We start from the raw sequence: 26,747 nt of genomic DNA, 5'->3' as shown, positions 1-26,747 counted from the left end.
CTGTAGAAAAACTTGATAAGTTCGTCAACCAGCAGAACTTTTCGCTGCCACAAGCACAGGTTGAAAGATATGTGTATGAATTTTGGGCCATAAAGAAGATCAGTGTGTGTTGTGGTGAAACCATGGTGCCCACTGTTGTCTGTGCTTGCATAGAGTTACCTGCTAATACCAGACATTAGTGTGTAGAGTGCGCGGCTCTTTTCAGTGTCTGAAGGAATTATGACATGCAGGAGGGTGTCGCTACTCTCTGAACATATTGACCAGCTATCCTTCCATCATGACATCATTAAATAACTGCAGTTGTGATACTGTCAAGTAAAAGTGTTCTACTACAGAATTTTGTTGACCACAAGACATAATTTTCGTGTACATTGCTTGCTGCGCAATAAATTTGGTTTTTTTTTTTTTGCTTACCTCTGTTTGTTGAAAAACATTGCATTTTTGCAAAGCCAATAGTAATCATATCCAAAAAATATTCGATTAAGACTTGGTTTTTATTACTAGGATTCGCTTCAAAATCGAAATTTTGATATTTGCACATACCTGGTTTCTGGCCCTTACAATTGCTTCCAGCACTTGCAGTACACAGCATGATGGCCTTCGAGGTTTCCTTCCATTACACCAAGGGAGCCATCACTGGTAGTGCGATTTGTGCACTGCCTATGAGGGAAAGCCTCTGATGCAGGGAAGGTAGCTTGCATCATTGTACCATCGTCTTGCAACATTTTGTTTCCTTCTATCTCCACCATTACTAAACCGTTCTTTCAAAAAAAAATCTTTCAGTAGAACACTCTGGATGGCTCCTTATAACTTCCCATGTATAATCTAAACTTTCGACTGGGCCTGGTAAAGGGACCCTTTAAGGTGCACTGCTGCGATTGTGGGTTGATAACTTGGCAGGTAATTGTGAGCTTTTCGTGCCAAGTAGACTAAAGGTCACAATGTGGTTATGCATGCTTTGTTATTGCGAGAAAGACTACTTGAGCATGTGAAATTTTCAGTCCAGTGCTGTGAACAGTGCGATACCATTGTTATAAGGTCAAGTTCGTGAAAATATTCATTTTCGTTCCGCTTTCATTAATTTCTTTAGGAAATCAAGGATTTTGGCCAAGGTGAGTTTCTCTTCTACTCCATAAGGCAATGAATGTCCATTTGCATTGGTGCTCTATAACTGTTCTCTCTCCTTCCTTGTGCAGTGGTTCACGTGAGGGATCCGTACACATCTCGGCGACTGTCAATGTCTTCTGTGGCCAGTTCAAGCTACCATGATTCTGGTTACCACCCATCAGCCACATCCAGTCCAGTTTACAGGAGTCAGTATTGTAAGTTGCATTTGAAATTCTTGTAGGGGCTCCCAAATCTTGGTCACAACCATACCAAGTATCCTGTATATATGTATCATGAATTTTTAAAGAAGCCAACAATGACACCAAGGGCAGCATGGGGGAAATTACTTATAGTTCTTATTGAATTAAAGAAATGATAAATAAATGGAAATAACAGTGGATGAAACGAACTGGCCGCAGGTGGGATACGAGTCCACATGTTCGCATTACATGTGCGATAATTCAATTATGAACTACAGTGGAACCTCGTTAAATCGTAGTTGGCCGGAGCTCGGAAAAAGTATGTACTAAGAGGTAGTACTGTTTAACCGAAATAGCATGAGATCGCCCAATTACCTGTCGAAAATGGAACACGGGAACTCGGAGAGAGTGCGATGAAAGGGGAAATAAAACATGCAGTAGTTATTCACTTCGCACGAAAAAAGTGTTTTCGTTTGATGCCGTGGCGGCCTTGCAAGACACCGGCCTCAAACTTACTGAAGCTGCATGGCAGCTTTTCAGCGAGCCCCCTCTTCTCGGCAAAAACCCGCATGGCAGATTCCTCGTTGGCGTTACGTATTCTCCGTGCACGCGCGCGGCAAGGCTGCAGAAGTCCCGGGGCGCATTTTTCATTGACGGATGCTGTTCTCGTCGCGACGATTGCATTCACGAGGCCAACGTAACGCGCAGCTTCTGCCACTGTCGGGCCTGAATAGCCCGTGCTGTTGCTCTCCGTGTTGTCCTCATCACTGTCGCTGGTCGACACTTTGGCAATAATAGAGGCAACGCTGGCGAAAAGTCAAACTTCGTAGCCAACATCTCTTCGCGGTCGCAGCAGCGCTGCCGAGCAATTTCTTCGCATTCCAAATGCCCCACACCGTAGTCAACAACAGATCCCTGTCGCATGCCAGCACCAACTTCTTCGTGTCACGTTCGATAGCACGAACAATGTCAAATTTTTCTTCTATGCTGAGCATCCGGCGTCTTTCTTATCCGAGCTTCGGCATGACACGAGGCCTCACTTGCACGATGCCACAACGCTCTCTGGCACGGCGCAGAAATGATGTTGATGTTGATGTGGCTTCACACGCGAACGTACAGGGCGCTTGGAGTTTGTTGTTCTGATCTCTGAGTCTTGTTCTGCCGGGCCGCCCGATGGAGACGACGCGCCGCCGTGTTTGCGCGACGAAAAGTGGAAACGTTACGTTTTAACCGATGCGCATGCAGTAAGCTGATACGGCTTATGAGGATACAAAACACGTTATGTTCAATGGCCACCGAGTAGGGGATTTGACTTCACTACATTTAAAATGAAAATACTGTTTAAGCGGGTATGGTTTAACGAGCTTTTACTGTACATGTAATTTCCCCTATGCTGTCCTTGGTGTCATTGTTTGTTGGCTTCTTATGATATGACTAATAAAAATAGAGCCCCTCTGTTTCCTTTCTTCCCGTTCATTACATAGCGAGGGTCTCAAATCCAGCCTTGAGGTAGCATATGTGGGTTTATTGACCAGTTGCCTTCACCCAAAAAAAAGTTCACATGGACGTGACGCCAGGGCAGAAAAGATGTTCCACATCCACCACCAAAACCATGAGTGGTATTGCAGACTAACGCTCTGAGGTTTAGTTCTAGTAGATAAATGTAAATATCCCAGAAAGTGGATGGAAATCAGCAATGAAATAGCTCAATTGGTAAGATCATCATAAACGTAATGCGAAGACGTGGGTTCATATCCCATCCGCGGTGTTGTGACTTTGGGGTGGACTACGAAAGACTGACTCCTTCTGCAGACGAAGAAGAAATGAAAAACTTTATGCAATATTTACAGATAGTGGATGATAGTGTACAGGTAGCAAGTAAGAGCGCATCAGACCAACTGGGCGGCTGGAAGCGACTCTCTCTTCTCACAATGGGCCGGTTATTTCTTAAATCCCTTCGGCGACTGACTCCTCGTTGGCAGGAACCAGTTTGGCAGGAACCAGGCGAGGCAGAGTGATGACGTCGCTCGCGTCAAATTCTTGATTCGTCGCGGAGATGGTTGGGCGCTTCTTGAAGTCGCCTCCCGTGTCGAATTCTTGATTCGTCGTGGATAAATGGGAGCTCCCATAGCCTCGCTGATATGCACGTGGTGCACATAGTATGGCAGCTCCCGTTGCCTCGTGGTAGCCACGTGGTGCATGTAGTATGGCAGCTCCTGTCGCCTCGATGACAGGCATGTGTTATGGCACAACAACGGCAAGTTTTTTCATCCACTTTCATTTCCCTTTACAGTCGCCGACCATTTATTCGGACCTCACGAGGACTGCTGAAATGTCCGAATAAACAGGTGTCCGAAAAAGCAGATTAAGAAAAAAATAGAAATCCTTTATTTCCACGCACTTATTCGGGCTCGGCAGTAGGCTTGAAGAAATCGTGAATGCGCCGTTGCACGCTGGTACGTTTACGTGGAATCAGATAAGCCTGAACCTCGGAGAGGGTCATATAGTTACTATAGGCGGCTGAAAGCACAGTCACTACTTGTACACGATCCGCATGCGATGGCAACGTAGCACATGGTGAGTCATCTTCCGACTCGGAGTCATCGTCCAGCGATGCAGCAGAAACCTGACGAATGATCTTGCCGTCGTCGAGTTCTGTGCATGTCTGTACAGCAGTGTCAGACCTGTAAAACTGTCAAATGAGACGGTGTCTGGAATTGCAATGCAACCATTGCGCAGATCTCGGCAGAACATTTTCGGTGTCAGTAGGGAGCACATTGGAAGCCGACAAATCTTAGGCCTCCCGGCACCCGCTTGCCGGCATTCCCGAGCGCAGTCTGCACGGGCACTGTCGGCGCCATTAGACACTTGACGCGATGTTTCCGTATGCCACGTTGGATCACTGCAACCTAAGTGCGTGGAAATAAAATATTCCTTTTTTTTTTTCTTAATCTGCTTTTTCGGACACCTGTTTATTTGGACATTTCCGCAGTCCCCGTGAGGTCCGAATAAACGGTTGGCATATATATATATATATATATATATATATATATATATATATATATATATATATATATATATATATATACACATATATATATATAAACGAGAAGAAAGGGAGTTTTAACCAAGGGGCCAGATTTTTATTTGTCATATCATAAGAAGCCAACAAACACTGACACCAAGGACAACATAGGGGAAATTACTTGTGCTTAATAAGTGAAATAAAGAAACGATAAATTAATGGAAATGAAAGTGGATGAAGAAACAACTTGCCGCAGGTGGGGAACGATCCCACAACCTTCGCATATCGCGTACAATGCTCTACCAATTGAGCTACCGCAGCACCATTCAACATCCACTGTCTTGGGTATTTATGTTTCCTAGCAGAACCCTGGGAGTGTTAGCCAGCGCCACCACTCACAGACCTTGGCGGTGGACGTGGAACGTCCTTTCTGCCGCAGGCGTTACGAGAATGTGATCTTTTTTGGGTGAAGGCAACTGGTCAATAAACCCACACATGCTACCTGAAGGCATCAATGTTGCCAGATTTGAGACCCTCATTATTGAATAAGTGAGAAGAAAGGGGGTTTTAACCAAGGTGCCAGATTGTTATTTGTCATATCGTAAGAAGCCAACAAACATTGACACCAAGGACAACATAGGGGAAATTACTTCTGCTTAATAAAGGAAATAAAGAAAGGATAAATTAATGGAAATGAAAGTGGATGAAAAAACAACATGCTGCAGGTGGGGATCCCACTTGCGGTGTGTGTATATATATATATATATATTTCACTAGTACTTCATTTTCTTCGGCCGACACTTATGGACATTTTTTTATTTCGATAGTTAATGAAGGGTGGTGTCATTGTTGGTCATTGTCAATGCATTTAAGTGGTTCCATGTATGCCTGCATGACCTAGAAGTATTATAAAAACTGCTCAAGAGAGAAGCCAACTTAATTTGTAGAAACAAAACAGCAATAATCAGAGTCAAGGTTTGTTGGAAACTCATGGTTAACGACACTAGCAAACATTCCATGTGTTTACGTATTTCAAATATTAACCTTGACTGCCCACTCATCAGGATGTACACAGGCGCTTGTGTTTGTTACCATAGTAATTTCCATGTCTTCCTCGTAGCCTGACTGGCTTCCCTAACCAAAGGGTGTGTTGGCGAGACATGGTGCTGTTTACTTTATCTGTTTTTTTTTTCTTTTTTTCAGATTCTTACGATACAATGAAAGAAGAGGAGTACAGAGGAAGAAAGTTCGAGGTATCTTGGGTTTTGCTTTTTACTTCTTTTTGTGTATCACACATTTCTTTTTTTTTAATTAATATATTCTCAGGGTCAGCAGACATTACAGAGGGGAGCGTTGGTGAGTTATACAGTACAAAGAATAAGTTTTAAAAAGAATCCACAATATTTTTCCTAATTTTAGAATGTTAGGTACAAGTAAATACAACAGGCAAAATAAATTGCACTAAAATTACACCCTGCCATCTGCTAGCCGCCTTGTTAGCTCAGATGGTGGAGCGGCTGCCCCGGAAATGCGGTGGTCCCGGGTTCGAGTTCTGGACCCGGACGAATTTTTCTTCAATTGCGAGGCTTTTCTTTCAAGGAACCCACGTGGGTTTCCTTTGCAACAGTCGCTACGATTGGGTGGATGTCTCATTTTCCCTTAATTAAGTAAAATAAGTGTTAAAAGGTATCAGCTAATGGTAACATAACAAATTTGTTATGATCTCGAATTGTCATAATAGTTTGTGAAGGCACTTCCATTCTTTGGATGTGTGCGGTAAGCTGGACTACGGGAATAAATTGGTTCGACAAGTTGTAATGCTGACCTGTGAAATGTAACAAGCGCTAGATAATCGCACAGGTCGTTGGGATGATGAAAACCTTTGTCAAGGTGGTTTACTGATAAAATTTTACTTTGTGAAACTTGGGAAGGTAGTTCAAGAGACCTCTTCATTAATGTGATACTTGCAGCTTTGCTTATAATTAGAGATTAGATGGGCCAAGGTATAAATGCATGTCCAAAAAGATTGTGCAGTACATTTTAAAAAAATGTATTTCGCAAGCTTTCAGATGCATCAATATCATTACCTTCAAAATACTCCCCATTAGACACAGTACACTGGTTCCCGTTCTTCCATTGATGGAAGCAACCTTTGAAGTCTTCTGTTAAGCGCTGAAGTGGCAACGCTGCTTCCTTTTGAATCGTCATCATGTCCACATACTGAATGCTGCCCCCGGAGCACCAGTTTGCACTTGGGGGAACATAAAAGATTACCAGGGGGCTAAATCTGGCAAGTAGGGAAGGTGTTCCAGCACAGTGATGAAATTGCGTGCCAAAAACTTGTGCACTATCAATACAGTTAGCAGGAGCATTGTTGTGATGCATAATCCACTGCACCTCTTTCGACGAATTTGGGCGCATGTGGCACACGCAATTTTTTGAGTGCTTCATAGCTTCCCTGTAGCGGGCTGTATTGACAGTTTGACCTTCAGGTGTCAATTCGTGGTTGGCAATTCTGTGGCAGTCAAAAAACTCGGTCAACATGACTGATTTCTTTTTCTTTGTTCTTCTGCACTGTTTTATTTTTGCCTTGGCTCATTTAATCTTTTCTTTTTTTTCCACTCCTTGCTCTGCTACTTCAGCTTGATGGTGTATTTGTAAATCCAATTTCATCGCTGGTAATGACCCTTTGCAAGAATTCATCGCTGTCATCTCGACCGTTGCAGTCAATGCAACATTCTTTTCGTCAAAACTTTGGCTCCATCTTGACACACACGCTTTTCATTTCCAAATTTTCAGTCAGAATCTGGTGAATGGATGACTTTCCCATACCAAGTGCTTCCGATATCATTCTGTCAGTCGTTCGGCAGTCATTGAGCAAAAGAGGATGCACATGATCAATATTTTCATCCTTACACTACATGTAGGTGGAGGGACATGCTGATCTTACATCGTCCTTGGGGTCTTTACTGGTCTTTACGGCCTTTCCGATAACACTTTGACCCTATGGACACAGTTCTTTCCTTCAGAGCTTCCTTTCCATAGAGCTTCTGCAGCAAGACTTAAAATGAGTTGCAAAAAAAGTGCATTCATCAAATTTTGTCTTGTCATGCTGCGATCGGGCTGGCTCATACTGGAGGTCAACTGGATCCTTTCGTGTAAGAGAGAGAGGTGCAACAATGCAACTTCTCCTGCTTTTTTGCTGACTCGCTGCATGAACTTTTGAGACAGGCCTCATATTCTAGATCATTTCAAGAGAGTGTGCTAAATTAGTGTGACATGAATTTCAGACTTATGCAGCAGATTCTGGATTTGTGCAAACCACTGTTTTGTACACGATTACAGTCGACTCCCGTTAATACGAAGTTCACGGGGACCGCAAAAAACTTCGAATTAAACGAACTTCCAATTAAGCACAAAACACAAAAAACAGCACTTTATTTGTGGCGAAATCGAGTATTTTCTCTAAGAAAAATAGTCGGTCATCTTGCTTTGCTTCTTCTTGCCGAATCGCGCTGCTGAAAGCAAGTTCTGCAGGCTGTAGATGTGGCGGAACGCTTCTTCCGCGTTACCTTCAGTGGCAAAGAAGCGCTCCGCGAGAGCAAGGCCCGCAGCTACATCGGCAGCCTTAGGTTGCGGCTCGCCTTCAACGTCATCGTCGCTTTCCTGGATCGCTTCCTGGGGCCGAATAATCTCTACAATTTCGCTATCCGTCAGCGTACCGCACGTTTCGACCGCCTTGTCTACGGCGACGTAATCTTCAAAATTGACGTCCCCGAGAGCATCACCAAAATCAGTGCCGTTAAGAGGAAGCTTTAGCTCGGGTGCTCCCATCTAAATACATGTAAAACGAGAATTCGTTTTTCTCGGCAACCACTGCACCAAATTTGACGAGGTTTGTTGCCTTTAAAAGACAAACTTAAAATCTAGTGACTGTTGGTTTCCAATTTTTGAGTTAGGCTTTTAATTTTTTATTAAAAACTGGCAAAAATCGCAAATTTTCAAAAAAAGGAACTATCAAGTTTACAACTCTGTAACTCAGAAACGAAAAACAATAATACAATTCTGTGAATTGCATATAATAGTAAATCTAAAGCGGACAAAATTGATATGCTATACATGAATCTCAAAAAATTTAGTAATATGTAAATACAGCTTTTGCATAACCTTTGTAAACAGCGTAACAAATTCACGTAAGATATAAAATGACAAATCAAATTTGTCCGCTTTCAACGGTCTAATGGATGCCGTTTACAGAACTGCGATATCTGTTTTTGATGCAGAGTTATGAATTTGTAAACTTCGTTCTTCTATTTTTTTCAAACACCAGAATTTTTGAAAATCCTTTGAACAAAATCCAGGACCTAAATCAAAATTCTGCTTCCAAGAGTCACTAGAATTTGACTTTCTCTCACAAGTGCAACAAATTTTATGAAAATCGGTCTAGGGGTTATTTCAGAAAAACGTTTTTGCGTTTTACATGTATTTGAATAGGCCGCGTCGGAGTTGGGCCCGAGCTAAAGCTTCCTCTTAAGTTCGCTTGTTGACGCTTCCTCCGCTGAAATTTCAGAGGCATCCTCCGAAGAAGCTGCCACAAAACCGCAAGGCCTGAAGCAGTTTGCGATTGTTTCTTGCTTCACACGATCCCATGCTCGCGCCAACATGTGGATGGCACTAAGCAGGCTCACCTCGTACTTTGTGGAGCTATCCATACACAAAATCATGCGCTCGAGGAGCTGCCGCCTGTACAGGACTTTAACATTCTTGATGATGCCTTGGTCCATTGGCTGCAAAACAGCTGTTGTGTTTGTAGGCAAAAATGCGAGGCATATTGCACTCAAGGCTGGCACATTCACGTGAGCACTGCAGTGATCGACAAGGAACAACACCTTGTGGTTCGAAGCAGCAAACTTGCGTTCCAATTTGCTTATCCAGCTCTTGAAGATTTCGGCCGTCATCCACGCTTTTTTGTTCGCCTCATAGTCCACAGGCAGCGTCTTCACGCCTTTAAAATATCTCGGCTTCGCGGCTTTCCCGATCACAAGTAACCGACATCGTTCCGTGCCAGTCATGTTTGCCGCGATCAGCACCGACACTCTGTCCTTGCTGCGTTTGCCCCCAGCACAGTCGTCGCCCTTGAATGTCAGGGTCTTCTCTGGTAGAAGCCGATAGAAGAGTGCAGTCTCATCTGCATTGAAGATGTCTTCCAGTCTGTATTCGGCGAGATATTCACGCAGCTTTCCGTCCTTCCACGTGGCGCATGTTTCCTGGTTAACGGACGCCTTTTCACCACACACGCTCTTGAAAACCAGGTCATGGCGATCTTTAAAGCGTGTCAGCAATCCATCTGACGAAACGAAGTCATCGATCCCCAACATTGCTGCAAGCGTTCGGGCTTTCATCGCAACGATGTCTCCGCTGAGAGGAAGTTTGTTGCTCCTGGCCTCCCTAATCCAAACCAGCAGAGCCTTCTCCAACTCTGGGTAAGCGCCGGTGCGCATTCGCTTCCGAGAAGTCTTGAACTTGTCGTTCTCAAATGCATCCATTATTGTGCGCTTGTTCTTGATGTAGTTAGAGAGCGTGTTCGGCTTGGTCCCGTACTTCCGCGCTATGTCTTGTTTGGCGGCACCTTCCGTCTCAACTTCCTTCAAAACCTCGACTTTCGTTGCCAGGTCGAGCGTGCGATAAGAGCCACGGTTTGCCATGGCTATAAACTGCGCGACTAGGTACAGTCAATTCCGAATCACTCGTGGAACAACCTAGCCTACGAGCTTCCCGCACAAAGGCACTCGACATACGCTGCGCACGCTGCAAGACTAATCTCGCACAATCTCGCCACTGCCAGTATGCAGCGCTGCGTGCACCTATGGCACCCGCGTGGCCTCCGCGATCAGCTCCGGCCACGCGCGGGAGCCGCGCGTGGCCTCCGGCGGGAGCCGCTTCGCCTCCCGCCGGAGTTGATCGCGGAGGCCACGGCAGCCGTAGCAATGAATAATCGCGCCGCTCCAAGAAGGATGGCGTTGCGGGCGGCTGCGGTGGCGATGACACCAACGCGGAGCACGGAACTGTTGCAACACTTGAAAAATTGCACATTCTACCAAAGAATGACTGTCACCTTGAGGATCCCGGCTGAAAATTAACTTCCAATTAAACAATATTACTGGATGAGGACTTCGAATTATCGAGCGATTTCTTCTATAGGGTTACATGCAAAACTGACGGGACCAGCACTTCACTTCTAATTAACCGAAAATTCCAATTAAGCGGCTTCGAATTATCGGGAGTTGACTGTAATTTAACGGCAGAAGGTGATTTGGCAGAGGCACTGCTGCTGGATTAAAAAAAAAGTTTGGGCGGTCGCGTGTGTAGAAAACGCTGTCATCCACTGCCAAGGCGCCACTAGCCGGGACTATTTGTCTCGTATCGGCATAGAAAATAGGTCAGAAACTCTCTTGGAACGCCATCGCCCGATGCGTCCCAGCCCCTGCACCTAGCCCTGTTCGGCCCAGTCAAGCGGCCGAGAATACAACTACGGCTGTCACGTTTGCTCCCATTGCAGCCTGCCTGACTCAGCAGGCCACACCCTTTTTTTTATCGAACGGCCGTGGCAGAGGTATCCTAATATTCCATTAGCATTGTTAACAACATATATAGATATTCCATGTTAGATTATTACTAATGTGAATGCCAAGGTATTTATGGAATTGCACACTGTGTAATGGGACGTGATTTAGCTTATAGGCACATAAATTAGTAGACATTGAGTGATTGTTGGAAAATCTTTGTCAGTATGATAGATGAGCAACAGACAGTGCTTCTTATCAACTTTGAACTTATGTTGTCACAACTTGGTGCCAAGGATGGTATTAGTGACCTAGTAAGATTCGCAACACCCTCATATTTTATAAAGACTGGAAGCATTTCAGTGTAGCCGTAAAGTTGTAAATTGAGGAGGGAAAAGTTTTTTGTTACAGGAAAATGCTTCAAGGAAATTTCATTCAGTAAAATTGGACACTGGCCTGCAGAAATGCTGTTTCCGTTGTCATTAATGAGCGCAATATGGCTGTTGTTTTAAGAATTGAAAATGTACCAAAATTTTTAAGGTGTTGAGGCATGGATGGAAAATTCCTGTGTAAGAACTTATTTTTGGCAATTTTCAAGACATGCGCCTATTCATCAGCAGCCTGTTAGTATGCTGAGATGCTGAGGCTGACTAACAAGCATTACTCTGAGATAGCTTAGCAGCTTTGAATAGGTGCTATTCTTTTATTAGACAAGGCCCTGCATTGAGCCAAGTCGTGAAAAGCCCAGCTTCTTTCTCGTGGAAAAACAGCATTTTGCACAGCTGCATGCTTTTATGATTATGTACAGTGAAAGTATACTTGAAATTTGAAATGTATATTGAGCGTGGTAGACACTTCTGAAGGACAGGAAGGATCATATTCTGAAATCACGTTCTGGTTCAGTTACAGTGAGACGCTGTTCATAGATCATACTTATTTCATGGGACGGAACAAAAGGCCCAAATTTCGGTTGACATACCAAAGAAGACAACAGGCCATTGAAATCTATTTACAAATGCTTACTGTGAAAACATACCTTCATTTTCATTTCGTAGATTACAAGCGTTTTTTTTTTTTTTCCTGCACAAAACCTGTATTGACGCTTCCGTTTTTTCTCACTCCATGTAATTGATGTGGGGCATTCAGGTAGTTCGGCGCTATACTATGGCATCTTCTCATGCTCTCTTCTGCATTTCAAGAATGCTTTTTCTGATTGAGTGTACCTCCGCTATTTCAGCACACTTGTCCAGCAATGGCCACGTCATTACTCACAGTGTAGTCAACAAGTTGAACAATACTCAGCAAGACAAATTCAAAGTGGCCTTGATCTTTTTGTTGTTGTCAGTTTCTGTGGTATATCTCTTATCAGTGGCCTTGCACTGGCCAAACAAAAGAACTGATTGCAGCATGGATTACTCCACATGCATACAAAATACAGTAAACTCTGAGTGTACAAACGTCGGTTTAATGAATATTTCAGAAGAATGAACGTTTAGAAAATCACCAGCGATTTTCCTGTGTATTTTATGAAAAAGCTTTCAGCTAAACAAATTTCTGAATAGTGAATATTTCAGTTAGCGAACTTGATCAGTGGACCCGGGCTCATTTTTAAAATCAGTTCAGCAAAGTTTTGCGCTCTGCAATGCCGGCGTAGCCAGTGCTCACTGCCTCCAAATTACCCCTACAGCGGCGTAACAGTAACACCGGCTGCGATTAGAAACTGCTGGCATAAATCCTGCCTTCCCCCTGTGCGGTGAAAGCGAGAGTGCAGAACAGCACAATGTGGTGATAGACCCCGGGATGTGGACAGAGGTCTGTCAATAGCTGGATATTGACAGCAACACTTCGTTTGAAGACTATGTGCAGTGTGACTGTGAGCTGGTTACCTGTGCTGAACTATTAGATCTGGAAATTGTTTCCAGTGTTTGTCCCGAAGAAGAAGAGTGCGACGACAAAGATGCAAGGCAGAGGCAGATTCAAATCCTGTAATTCTAGCTGAGGCTGTAGGATGCCTTGGAAAGTTGCGAGACTTCATGTCTCAACACAAGCTGTGCCAGAGGGAGTGCACAGAAACATGGACTCTTTGGACTGCTTTGTTACTTCTTGCACTTTAAAGGGCCCCTGAAACAGTTTGGACAAATTTTGTGGACGCGTAGGGTACAGCTTAAGTAGAAAATTCGCACCACAATTTAAGTGAAGCCTTACGTATTAATGGAGCTACAAGCGATTAGAGGTTACCCTCCTCCCTAGCCATGCTTTTCCTCCTCAACTCATTCGCCGAGCGAGCGGAGCTAAGCTCCGCCTTCACTGGTTCTGCATCACGATGCGATGTCACATCGTCCACTTCCGGTTGTTTTGGAGCCCGCCTGCGTGAGACCTCTCCGCTAGCCGCTTGGCCGTCGACCCCAAGTGAGAGCTATCGAAGCAGCGTGCGTTGCGAGCATTCTGTCGTAGCGCCGAACGTGTCTGGTATTCCGCTAACCACAGGTATTCCGGTAACCACAGGCAAGCTGGTCATTTCGGCAAATGACTGGAGGCATAAACTCAAGCTGATGAAGGAACTTTAGCGTAGGCGTACGTGAGCGGCCTGATCGGTCTGCACGGTCCAGACACTTGTTGGCGCAGCGCTTAAACATCCAAACAAAGCGCCAATATTGCTCTAACCAAGTGTAAAACATTTAAACATTTATAAAAACAACGTGTTGATGATTACACTCCTGCGAATAATACACACCAGCAGCAAAGAAGAATACACATCGTTGCTGCTACTGTGTATGGTTGAGCTCTGTGCCACCAGGTGGTTGCACCGTGCAAACCATTCACATTTGCCCTTCTTCTCATGTCATGGCTCATCCCGTTACGGCATGGTCAAGCGGCCAGACCCCGTCCCCTTGCACTTGCGTTTGCCCTAATACCGGACTCGTGAAACGCTATTGCGTTAGTAATCTTCTAGTGTAAAGTGACGGCCACAAACGCGCAAATCCTGGCGCCGATCGGATAACGGCAGTCCGGTGCACAGCAGCCAGTTTGCTCATATGCTGCCTTGCAGAGGGACACGATGTCGGAGCTTGACATATTGCCAGTCGCTATGTTTGCAGTCCACAAGGCAACAAAGTCGAATCATAGTGCTCGCGAAAAGACTGAGACCGACACTGACCGCGGAGCTTTCGTCAAAATGGAGTATGTTGTAGCACAAGCAGACGACACTTGCTGTGTGCCGGAAGTGCTTAAGTGTGCTGAAAAATTGTTCTTGTGCATTCTCTTTATGTTACTTTCTTTTTATAAGAACAAATAAACTAACATTCCAACTTACGAAGATCATTCGTTTACCATAAAGTTGGAAAAATTATCGATCACGCGCCCTGGTCAGCCAATCGGATAGCTTGCCTCACTGACCTCATACGGGTGATTTCCGTCATATGGGTAGGGTTGGCTTAAAATTCTGCCGAGCAGTGTGCTGCGATCGGCAGCGATGTGCGTTTTTAAAACCTTATAATAAATTACACGCTTTACGCGGAGCACTTAGATGTGTCAATTAATGATCAGAAGGACCTACTCTAACGACTCAGTACGTTTGTAGAAAATCGTCAAAAGCGTTTCAGGGTCCCTTTAAGAGCACCTTGTGCAAATGAAAATTAGATTTTTTTTTTTTTTTTTCAAAATGATATAGGCAGCAACGTAGCTGTTGCACACTTCGTATAGATTGATGTACATAACTTCATGAATTGCATTTCACACTTCTGACTCGATGTCTGCTGTGCCCTGTGCTGTTCCATATTCTAGTAACTATTTAGCTTAATGAACTTTCAGTTAAGTGCACTATTTCTTTGGGTCCCTTGAAGTTCACTGTATTAACAAAAGGCATGCCATCAGTCTTTTCAGTTGATCATATCAATGAATACCTGTCTACTTCTCTATTTCATATTTATTAAATGCTAGCACTGCTTTTACTATACTTATTTCCTACCACCATTGTCATCTTGCTTGTGGAAATATATGCTGTAGAGATTCCGCAATGTGGTGCCAAATGCATCTAAATTAATGAGCATAGAGTTATGTACACACCTTGCTCTGTGTGGCTAATCTTCCAGTTTAATTATTACTTTTTTCAAATTAATTAGCCTTTCCTGCAGTGCATTGTTTTATTAATAGTCACCAGGTGGCATTAAAAGATAAATATAAAGAGCAGCTATGTTAAAGGGCCCCACTCCAAGCAAACTTTGGTTATACACTGGAAGTTGTTACATGTCCTCTAGGGAGCTTTCTGCCACAAAAATTTTTCAAATCAGCTCATTAATAGCCAAGACGGAAATATTTCAGTGCCGTGAGCCCATGATTTCAAGAGGCAAGCTTCACTGACAAATTAGACACTCTCTCCACTTGCTCCGTCTAGCTTCCGCAAGCGAAATTCCTTTCCTGCGTTCTCCCATACCGGACCTTGAAGATCGCGTGAGGCATGTCATGGGGGGGCCCTGCCTTCTCTCTCTCTCTCTTCGGCATTGCGCGCCAGCTGTTGTGATTGTCTCGTTTCGTGCAGCACACGGTTTTGTGCACTTTGCACAAGGACACATGGCTAGCGGTATAATTCAGTGCTACACGAATAGTGAGGCAGAACAAGCGGATCGCAGAGCATGATGACACACTGGAACACGGTAGAACATGGCATAGTTTCGGTACCTTCTCGCATGACTGCACGACTGTGGGAACAAGCAGACGAAGCAGAAGTACATCTCTCTTGCTTTGGTGCGAAGTAAAACAAAAAGCGCGCAGAGATTCCGTTTGCGTGTTTTATTGTTTCTCCAAACTTCAATTCATCAACTCAAGCAACAGATCACACAAATAATAGATGTTGCCTTGAATAATTCTCGGAAGTCGCGTGTCTCCACGAGCGAGGCCACAGCACAAACACGTGTATGCAGGCGCACCAGCACGTGTATGTCATTCTCCAGCTTGGAGTGCGGTGTCCGCGAGAAAAAAAAAAATGGTATTTGGTTTGAATTTTCAGACCTTTCCACTGTGCGTAAAGATATAATACTTTGCAGACACGATCGTTATCACACATTGTATGCTCTGCGCTTGTCAGTTCAAAATAGCCAGACCTGGTGAGGCGCCCTTTAAAGAGCTCTGGAGAGAAGTGGCGTGATTGTTCAGTTTCATGACTTTCATGACATTCATCAGACTTCTGCAATTTCCATCCATTCTAGCACTTCTTATTTATGTTGAGTAAGACATAAGATATGGCAATACTGTTCCATCCTTCCTTCCTTCTTTTTTTATCTGTACTTCTTCACTTGATAACCTTATATATAAAAACTCATGTGCAGCAGCTTATTTTGCTCCCAAACTGAAGTGTGGTCCAAGTAGTACTAACTTTTTAAGTAGCTGTTGACTCTGTAATTGTGATATAAAGTCTCAATTCCTCGAAACTGGCATGGATAATTAATTATTACAGCGTCTTTTATTTAATCTGATCAATATGCATGGCAAGCACAGCATGGCTTCAGACATGAAAAAGGAGACTATTCATGTCACCGAAAGAGGCGGTGGCAGTCGCATGCATGCTTACAAACTCTCCCGATTTGACCAGGAGACTCCCGAATTCCAACCAATCCTTTCGATTGTATGTGCATGGCCATAAATATCTTGAAAAACTGCCCCAACCCCACCGTGAAAAAGAACACACACAAGGCATCCGCATCATGCAGCACAGCCACATTGTAATTGCCATTATATGCTAATTAGCTAGCCCAAGCCAGATTGAAATCCAAGCCTTTTGTGTTTAGGGCAATGTCGGCCTGAGTTCACTTCAGGTCGAGACGTGCGGTGAATAATGCCCGTGAGGCAAAGGTCTAATATGTGTTTCATTATGGCCGGTTCTCCTAAGTCAGCTTAAATATGCTTCTTTTAACCCTTTATTGACGAATGTTGCCTACAGGCAACATACTAGACAAACATTTTTTTTTTCATGCTGAGTTTCAGTATTGAGCATGAAGTTTCTTTCTAAATGTCTTTGGCCAACACTGAATGACAGGCAGCAAGTGTCATCATCATCATCCTTTGTTGATGTAGAGCAGGAACACAGGACTTGAAAGCATGGTCAGAGGAGACAGACTGATGCAAGATCCCTGGGTGCAGTGGTGTCATGCACATGATGTAAAGCAATATAAATGTATACTTATGGTTCACATATGATGAGAACTGTCAGTACAAATTCCAAACAATGCCACAGGTGGCTTGGGGTGAAGCCTATTTCGTTTTCCGTTTGCTGTTCCCCCCCTATGCTGAAAAAGTTTCGGCAAAATATATTTTTTTTTCTTTTCAATGATTATGCTTATTCTTGATGTGTTTTGCCCATTGTGATAAAAAAAATTTTTTTAGGTATTTATATGCGTCGTAATTAAAGAAATATGCCTCACCGCATAACGTAGCTGTATGGCAGCGAAGCTGACTTAACGGAAGCTTTAACTCTGCGGTGTCAATATAAATAAATGGGAACGGAGAAATCTTTCTTTCTCAACAACCAATGCACCAAATTTGATGAGGCTTGTTGCATTTAAAAGAAAAGCTTAAATCTAGTGGCCGTTGCTCGTAATTTTGATTTAAGCCATTAACCTTTTTATAAAAATTGTTACCCGCCGTGGTTGCTCAGTGGCTGTGGTGTTGGGCTGCTGAGCACGAGGTCGCGGGATTGAATCCCGGCCACGGCGGCCGCATTTCGGTGGGGGCGAAATGCGAAAACACCCGTGTGCTTAGATTTAGGTGCACGTTAAAGAACCCCAGGTGGTCAAAATTTCCGGAGTCCTCCACTACGGCGTGCCTCATAATCAGAAAGTGGTTTTGGCACGTAAAACCCCAAATATTATTATTATTATAAAAATTGTTGAAAATTTCACATTTTTATTGAACAAACATATGAAGTTTACGACTGTGTAAATCAGAACTGTCATGATTCTGTAAAGTGCATCTAATAATACATCTAAAATAGACAAAATTGATGTATTATGCATCTCTCTCAAATAAACCACTAATATGCGAGTAGGACTTTTGCAAAACCCTCGTAAACGTTACAATGAATTCACACAGCATATAAATTGCTAAATCAAATTATTCCGCTTAAGATGCTCTAATGGATGCAGTTTAGAGAGTTGCAATATCTGTTTTTGGTACAGTTAGATTTGTGAGCCTTGTGCTTCTTTTTCTTTTTTAACCTTGCCAATTTTTTGAAATTTGAAAAAATTCAGGGCCTGAATCAAAATTCTGCATCCTACTTTCTTGAACTTTCTCTCTTAAATTCAACAAGTGTCACTCAAATCGGTCATGAGGTTGCATCATAAAAGCATTTCTGCGTTTTACATGTATTTAAATAGGTGGTGTCAGAGTTGCCCCGGAGCTAAAGATTCCCGTGAGTCCACTATGCAGTGCATAGTAGACCTCTGCCTCATGCACACTCCTCAATGCATGTCTTGATCAAGTGAATCGAGTTTCGCCTGCAGTGCCTACACACAAATGGCTTGGATTTAAATCTAGCTGCAGCTATTACTACGTAGTGCATAATTGCAATGATGATACAACTGGGCTGCATGATTTTATGGTGGGGTTGGGGCAGTTTTGATGGAGATTTATGGCTATATCTGTACATTCTGGAGGATTGTTCAGAATTTGGGAGTCTCCCAGACAAATTGGGAGATTAGGCAGGTATGGCACTGGGCATCTGACCTCCAACAGAGCACATAATCCTTTCCTTCCCCTCTCATCATCTAGGCCCTTTCCACCAAAAAGGGAACCTACAGCGACAAGTCAACCGGCTGACACATGACATTACCTCATATTCCTCCACAGACATTGAATAGCACACCTCTCTTTTTAATTCTACACCCTCGCCGCTAACACACTCGTTCGTTGCCTCGCTCACCCGCCTTATCCCTCTTTCCCCTTTAGAAGAACCGTACCTATATATGCTGTGCTGAGGAAAGCATATGTCGCCTTGAAAAAGACAACTCCACTTGTGGAAAGGTTGGATCCAGCTTTCACTATGTTCTCCTTTTGCTCATCGTCTTGAATTTTCATCTCCCGCCTTCCCCATGTTTTCCCTGGTATCATAGGGGTAAGTCTGAGCTCAAGACAGCTGGGAACAGGATAACACTAAACACAGTGGTCTTGATGCTAAAAAACTAGCATTTGATGCAGCAAACAAACAACGTACACACACCACCTTTTTGAAATGAGACATGGGAGTGCATGTCCTGTGATCTGCAGCAGCTGCTTACGGTGCCGCTTCTGGGTAGCTGTGACAAGTTTTACTTGGGCTAGAGGCAACTACTGGTACCATTTTGAGCTTTTTTGTACTCTATCTTGGCCATGGCTTGGAATTCATAGTTCTTCCGGCTGTCTGAAGATGCCTCTAGTAGGTTAGAGCCTTTCCCAGCCACCTGCAGGCAGCGCCGACATGAAGCACAGACTTGTGCACTTGTGTGTTTCCTTTCATGAAGGCATGGTGCGTAGCTGACAAGTAGAAAGGTTGGCATGGTGTTTGGCAAAAACCTCAATTTTGTGGCATACTGCCTTGAAGCTGTCATAACATTGTGCTTGCTGTTGCTGAAGAAAGCATGTTGCATGACAGCATTGCTGTGTCAATGTTGGTACATGCAAATACAAAAGTTGTTCACAGGCACAGCCTTTTGAAAGTACATTGTATTGCAAGTGCCGTTGCTAAGCAAAGCATCTAGTATTCTGGTCAGCAGCATAATGTGATGGCAATGTCTTGCTGCCCTATAAAAAGAAAAGAAATTGTTTTGAATTATGGGTATATTATGTGATTATTTGATATGAAAGTTAAGGGGCTTCTTTTGTTAAATTGAGCTATAGACTGCAAGGTTTATTCGCGATAATAGCAGCTTGCATTTAAATTAGGATGAAAATGCAAGGCACATAGGCACTGGTATTTTGTTGTAGCTAAAGAACACCTTGTCAAATTTTGTCTTGAGCCCTCTCTATAGACCTCCCCCGTTTGCAAGCACCATGAGGTCACCAGTCGCCCTGCCCATCTGCCACGCTAAAGGAGCAGACTATAGCTGGCAAAAAATGTTCAGCCGGCCAGATCTCCTTGCATAAGAGTGGTGCTTGTCTCAATTCCTGCCACCACGATTTCTGGTATGGCAATTTTCGGAAGTGACAGCACTTGAAAACTGTGCTTAGAAAATATGGCACAATAATGCATTGTTTTTACCATGTGGATGGTTCCTTTAAGCCAGCATATGGTGATTTCGTAAAAATGTCGCGTCTGTAGATGACACAGCAAGTTTTATTGCTCTTCAAAAACGAATGTTTACAGCAGATTTGCACAGTTTCATGGTGCAAAAGCAACAATAACCGGTCTTTGGAGAAACATTTGCATTGCATCAACGTGAATTTACCTTGTGTCCCATTACACAGTAATCTTAATCAATATACAAGATAAAAATTGTCAAACTATCAGCCATCATCATGCAAATAACCAAAATGTGCTTTTGTACAGAATCCATTGCATGGTATTGTCATTGCGCCCAATGTTTGCTGCCTCCCATTGCTGCTTTCAACTTGAGAAGGGCAATATTTCTTGTTAATGTGTATCATCAAAGCACTGAATTGATGTCGTTAAGGGCATCAACAATAACACAACAGGAAGTTCACATTTTTTTTCAGGATCCGTGGGATGGATGATAAAACATGATAATTTGAGGGGATTGCCTTTTGTGTGGCACTGGTAAATATATTATAGTAACACATGCACATTCTCTGTGGCAAAGCGCTTGCTCTTCCAGGTACCTAAAAACATGCCAGTAGCTCATGCATCAGCCTATTCGTAACTCCACCTAAATGCTCGCCACCTAGCAGGCACACCGAGAACCAGCAAATCTAGGCTCAGCTGTAGGTTCTCGCATTGCAGCGTGCGCTGTAACATTGCCTCGTAGTTCTCAAATCGTCGTGATGCAGCCACACAAAAGCCTAAAAAAAAAAAGAAGCAGATATTGAAAGAATTTTGCTGTGTACTATTATGTGTGTCATCGCAGTGGAAGGACAGCATTTCGTTGTTTCCCGAAAGTAGCAAACGACACTCAGCAGAGGGCAACATGGATAAGAAACTTGCACATTTGGGGAAAAGGTGACTGACGCTGAGGTGGTTTGTTTGAAAACACTTCTCTCGAGATGACTCCTTTATTCCCAGTGAATTGACCATTGCTTTCTTTTTATATATTTTAAATATGGTCGCTGGCATTTCAAATCTCGCAGAGTGTACTTTGTTTAGGCTCGTGCTTTAATAAATTAGTGGTGCACACTTAAGCCTTGTTTAGTTTGGCTAGTTTAGTTTTCTGCCCCAGCATTACTGTTACTAATGCCTTAAGCAGCAGGAATATTCTTACTAACATACTTGTCTGCGGGCACCGGTAGCAGTAATGATAACTAGCTCAGAAAGTCTGAGTTGATCATGACACATGTTATGCCGCGAGGCAACATATCATTTTGATTGCATGCTAAGCAGAAAATGCTGTTTTGTCTTTCAATGTGGTGAGTTGTCACCTTATTTTCTCGCGAGAAATTTAGAAGCAACTGCAAACAGCGCTCGTTTCATAGTGGGAGCATTTAGCCTGGGCGCAGCACTGCTAGTTTGCTTTCAGACGCTGTGCACACAACCAAATTTGATTATAATTGGTTCAATTCGTTTCCAAGTCGTGCATTTACACTAATACAAGCGACCTTTCTCAAACGAAAACCCTCACCATATTTTGGAAACCTATTTGAAGAAACGCGATTCGGTCCAATTGGTTATTTATTTCTCACATTTCACCGAGCACGAACAAGCGCCAGTCAGACGCAGACTACCTTATCACACGGATCAGCTAACTATAAAGAGAAGGGTGCAACCCGACTCGCAAACGAATGCTCAGTTTTTATCCGAAGACGTACTGACTAGCTAACTTAACAGTTTTTAGCGTTGGTATATCAGTGCACAGTATCTGTATTTACCTTGTGAAAGCAGGGCAGACGCTAGTGCCTATATGTTGTGGGACGCTATGTGATATAGTGCATCATGAGTCACAGTTCAGAGTTGCCTATGAAGCTCAAAAATGGTCAAGTATCGTATCTGTAGCAGTGGAACAACGCCACGAACAAGTTCTTGCACCTTTCATAGGCAAATACTTCCCTTCTTTCACCTCCTTGTCCCCTTGTCTTTAAAAAAAGACTGATGCGGTGTGCTAGACAGGCCGGATGTTTGCATGCGCAGTGCAATGATTGCCGCGGTTTCATCGCTGAAATACGGAAGACCGATCAGACTAAGGTAATCGGCAGCAAGGACTCCTTTCGGCTTCGACGAAACACCTCGACTCTATGCCACAGACCAGAAACTTTAGCACAGCACCAAGCGAAAGAGCTGCCGTGAACCTGGGTGGATATCGTAGCCATCTTTGTTTATTACAGGTAACGGATCCTGGAGTTATGCTTCTGAAAACTTTTTTCAGCACATGGCACAGACAGCACTGATGGCACATAGATATATGTGCCCATTGATTATCACATCTCATTCATTTTTACTTGTGCATATACAGTCGAACACATTCCTAACGAACTCAACAGTTCTGTGAAAAGTGGTTGTTATATCAGTAGTTCGTTATACACTCGCCCTTAAAAATGCTCAAAAATTAGCCGCATTGAAGATGGCATCAGTAGTAACAATTCAGCAGCACTTTGGTCTGAAAACTAGATTTTCAGTATCATTTTTCTTCCTGCTGCATTCCCGCACCTAGCTGCAAACTTCCGTTAAAAACGTCCATCTAAAGAATGAAATACATACGGTGTCATGTAGTTCTTTCAAAACTGCACCCAGTTCCGATCATCTGTCATTTCGAGACTGCAAGCGCAGCCATTATATTTTATTAGAGAGCTTGTGATATATTTTACTGCCAGCGAGACGTGACTGTATTCTGCACAAAAGAGTGAAGCATTCTAGTTGGCAGGAAGCATAAACTTCGGAAACTACTGCGGCATGCTGCCATTCTGCAAAGGTCTCTGACATCATGGTCTCGGCATTACGACTGCGTGTCAGCCACACAAGAGCCGTAAAATTACATTTTCTATGTCGCTTCAGGCGCGAAAAAAAATGCTGTGTTCATGAGGTAAAATGTCACCACGAGCCATTATCAGCCATCGGCAATGAGTAAAGGCTGATTTACGTCCGAGCCGCCCCACGCAGTAAGCCACGCAGTAAGCCACGCCGCACGCGTGCCATCATGCGAAAAAATTGCACATGTCGAACACTTGTGCACAAATTTTGGTTTACACTGTGTAGACATTAGACACACCGTGTATAACGCGCACCAAAAATTCAAGAAATTTCACAGTAAAGTTGGGGTGCACCTTATATAAGAATTTTGCAAGGAGATCGTGGAGGTTCACAAAAAAAAAAAAAAAGGTGCACGCATCCATGGGGTGACACCAGCACCAAGGACTGCGCTGTGCAACTTCACCATGCCAAGACCTGGCGGTGGCTGCGTTTTTACAACCAAGGGTGCGATCGGAGACGGTTGTTCGGCGCGTTCGTTCGGTTACCGGCACGTGCAATTGGCCTACTCCGCGCCGACGTCACCATCCGCAGGGCGCAGCCACGTTTTTGGTGACATCAAAATGACGACACGCTCCTGTCAATCATCCTCCCACCGAGCATTTTGTCTGCTAGGCGCCGAACGCGACGGGAGCTGGGAAGTTTAGAGTGATCATACGGCTTCGCATGACACGTCTGGTGGATTGGATTGGGTCCAACAGGCGGCTGCGGCATGGCACGTTTGAATCCAATCCATAGTTTAATTCGAGAAAATGGCGCTTCCGTTGGGAACTTAGGTTGTTGCGCTGGTGTTTCTAGAGGAAGGAGGAGAGCGGGTGGCGGTGCGAAACGCGTTTGAAGAAATGGCAGTAAGTGAATTCCGGCGTCGTTTTATTTTCTTGAAACAAATAATTTGTTGGTTGTACAGTGAAATCTACCCCATCATCGGTGCCAGCGAGCCACTGGAATGTTGTCACTACCTCTTGAAAAGTGCGCCACTCTTCCCATCGTTTTCTTTCGTTTTTCCTCTCGCTGTGCGCGACACCACCTAGGGACAACGCAAAGAAACTAATGGTTATGAATTGCTGTAGTCGCACGTACTACTATTTGAAAACGTGTTTGGGCTTGAGAAGAAGAAATGCATTTTTTTTAGATAAAGATTTCATTCATTTGGAAGACGAGAAACATTTCGTTTTGTAGTATACTGTCTGCAAGCAGACGACAAACAACGGGAGTAAACTTCCGGGGAGGTCACCGCTTCCTGATTGGCTGCCTTCTCCACCCCATTGTCACAAATTTTGCATACTGCCACTTAGTGACGCTGCAGTAACCGAACAGAACGCGTATCGAACAAAATATCTCCGATCGTGCCCCAGGGCCCTACTGCATGTTTGCCACTGTCATTCACAGCGTTACTGGCACTCTTTGCATGCACTGGGAGAGGTCTGTTAACTCGGGTGTAGCTTCAGAATGCAATGCCCCATTGTTAAATGTAGAAGCAAATTGAACATTTTGGTGTGGATGATTGGGCCTCTTGATAAAGTGCTTGTCTCTCTCGCAGGGGACTGGCGGCTATAGTCGTCCCTCAGATGGCCGTTCTGCCAAGGTGTACACCAATAGCCACCGCAGCACCTACACTGGCTCTTCCCCTGGTGGCTCTCGTTCAGGCAACTACTCGCGTGGTGGCCGTGGCCGCCGGCCAGATGACGCACGCTATGGAGGTTCAGATCGTGGCGGTGGCCGGGGTGGATATGGGGGTGGAGGCCGGCCTCACCGTTACAACACAGGTGGCACAGGCCGTGGCCGCTACACAGCCGAGTTGGGCCGCCACACGGCTGAGCTAGGCCGCCACACAATTGAGTTGGGCCGCCACTCGTGGGATGAGGACAGCACTAGCAAGCCTTCACTGGATGGATTGAATGGCCAACTTTAGGCCATTAATCTTTCGTTTTTTTTCCTTGGAGCACCATTGTCCCGGGACGTTTCCCCACTCTGGGTGTCCCCTCCCCCCTTTATTTCCTTTTCTTTTTTTTTTCTTTCTGTGGCAGTGCAATATCATGTCCAGGCACCAGGAAGTGTACATGTGTGCTCCCCCTCCCCTCTTCTTGCACTTGTTTGTGCCTGGTTCTCTATGGCTTGTGCCAAATGACAAAAAGGCATAACCTTGGGTTTCTTGTAGTGTGTGCCTTAACACAGTTTGATGTGGGACCTCCTGGGAGTGCTGTAAGGGCTTGAAGTGGGGGGGGTGCTGGCATTCTTGTGGTTCATCAGCACATTGACACAGTCATAGGTTTGGATGTGTGCCCAGTCTCACAGGATTTTTTTTTTTTTTTTAGAAGTGCACAGTAGTTCCCACCAATCCTTCCTGTTCCTGCCCAGAGCCCCTACTGCAGATTCTGAATAGTGCTATTCCATTTGGTGAAAGCTGCTTCCTTCACTTACAAGAGCTGCACAGTAACCCTGCCTCCATTGGTTCATGTGCTCTGTTAGGTGGCGACAGGAACCTGAGTTGCCATGTTCTGTGCAGAGGTTTTTCCTGATAGGTCAGCGTCTCAAGGAACTCTTTCTGCACTTTGTTGTTTCACCTATGTTTTTGCATGCACAGATAAAATTGCTGAGTTTAATTGCTGGCCTCTCTCGAGTGTTATTTTTATATATATATACATATATATATATATATATATATTTTTACTGTGTTCTGTAGTAGGTCTACAAGTCTTCCTTTGTTAGAAGTATTTAATTTTCTCTGGCATGTACATCTGTATATACATAAATATTATATAAAGGTTGTGTACATAATTAAAATTGGGAATGAATTGTGTGCACGTTACAAGTGTAACGCTAACCCTTTATACCCAACATCTAAACTTTTCAGGATGTGCGTATTTTACTAAGCCTAAGTTGTAGCAAGCGTTATGTTACGGAGCTTTTGTATATTCAGCAATGTGTGGTGCAGACTATGTTGTTATAGTTGAGTAGACTAACTGCTTTTTATGTCACTTGTTTTATGTCTTGAGCCACTGAACAGGACACTAGTTACGACTTTATACACTATGGAGTGCCTTTAGCAGCTTTTTTTTTTTGTGTTTTTATGTACTTTACATCCATTCCTGGATATGGCTGGCGATACTCATTTAGGTTACAAGAAGGGTTAAGCTGCCCTATCTTATCTCTGTGTTACAAATGTTTTGAGCAATCATTTCCACGCATACTTCCTGTGAATGCACACTATTGTCCAAGTTTTATTTAATACACTTTTACCTAGAATGTTATGTGTCTGTATATTGACATGGAAGCAGTCTCTTCCTTGCAAGCACTTTCGTTCTTGCATTGCAAGGCAGTTAACTCTGCCTAGTAAACAAAGTAAAGTGTTGCATTTTGGTACTCTGTCCACTGAACAAAATAAAAGTTGCTTGGTGCCTGAGTCCGCCTAGTTTACAGTGTATTTTTTTTTACATGCAAGTCTGCAGCGCAATTGACAGTAGGGAGAAATTACCTGCAAAGGAACAATGTAAGCATTGTACCTGTTAGCCTTTCAGTGCTCATTAAAAAATAACATTAAAATCCCATTTTCTTAACATTGCATGAACGAATATAAAGCTTGTTGCACATTACAGATGTTTGTGGGATACCTAGTGACATCTACAATAAGAGAACATCATTCTTGCCTGCAAAATTAATAGAATTGCAGCAATCGGAAAGTGTGTGAAGATTGCCAGTAAGCCCTGCATGGTTAGCTGAGTTTCGCTAGCCAAACATCGCTTTCAAATAACTTT

General features: G+C 43.8%; 1 protein-coding gene across 4 annotated transcripts in view; it reads left to right on the top strand.

Annotated features, from left to right (window-relative positions):
- LOC142567078 (spermatogenesis-associated serine-rich protein 2-like) overlaps positions 1 to 26,395 on the top strand; it is a 61,488-nt gene extending 35,093 nt beyond the window's left edge. For all 4 annotated transcript variants that reach the window (XM_075677817.1, XM_075677816.1, XM_075677815.1 and 1 more), the window contains exons 12-15: positions 1,091 to 1,112; positions 1,197 to 1,322; positions 5,536 to 5,585; positions 24,533 to 26,395. In XM_075677817.1, the coding sequence (XP_075533932.1) occupies positions 1,091 to 1,112; positions 1,197 to 1,322; positions 5,536 to 5,585; positions 24,533 to 24,904 (570 nt within the window). In that variant the 3' untranslated portion in view covers positions 24,905 to 26,395. The remainder of the gene's footprint in view (positions 1 to 1,090; positions 1,113 to 1,196; positions 1,323 to 5,535; positions 5,586 to 24,532) is intronic.
- Positions 26,396 to 26,747: the final 352 nt, after the last annotated feature.

This window comes from Dermacentor variabilis, chromosome 1 (assembly GCF_050947875.1).
Source record: "Dermacentor variabilis isolate Ectoservices chromosome 1, ASM5094787v1, whole genome shotgun sequence".
Classification (NCBI taxonomy): Eukaryota; Metazoa; Arthropoda; class Arachnida; order Ixodida; family Ixodidae; genus Dermacentor; species Dermacentor variabilis.
Note: the sequence above shows the minus strand (reverse complement) of the source record. Positions and strands in the feature narration are given on the sequence as shown.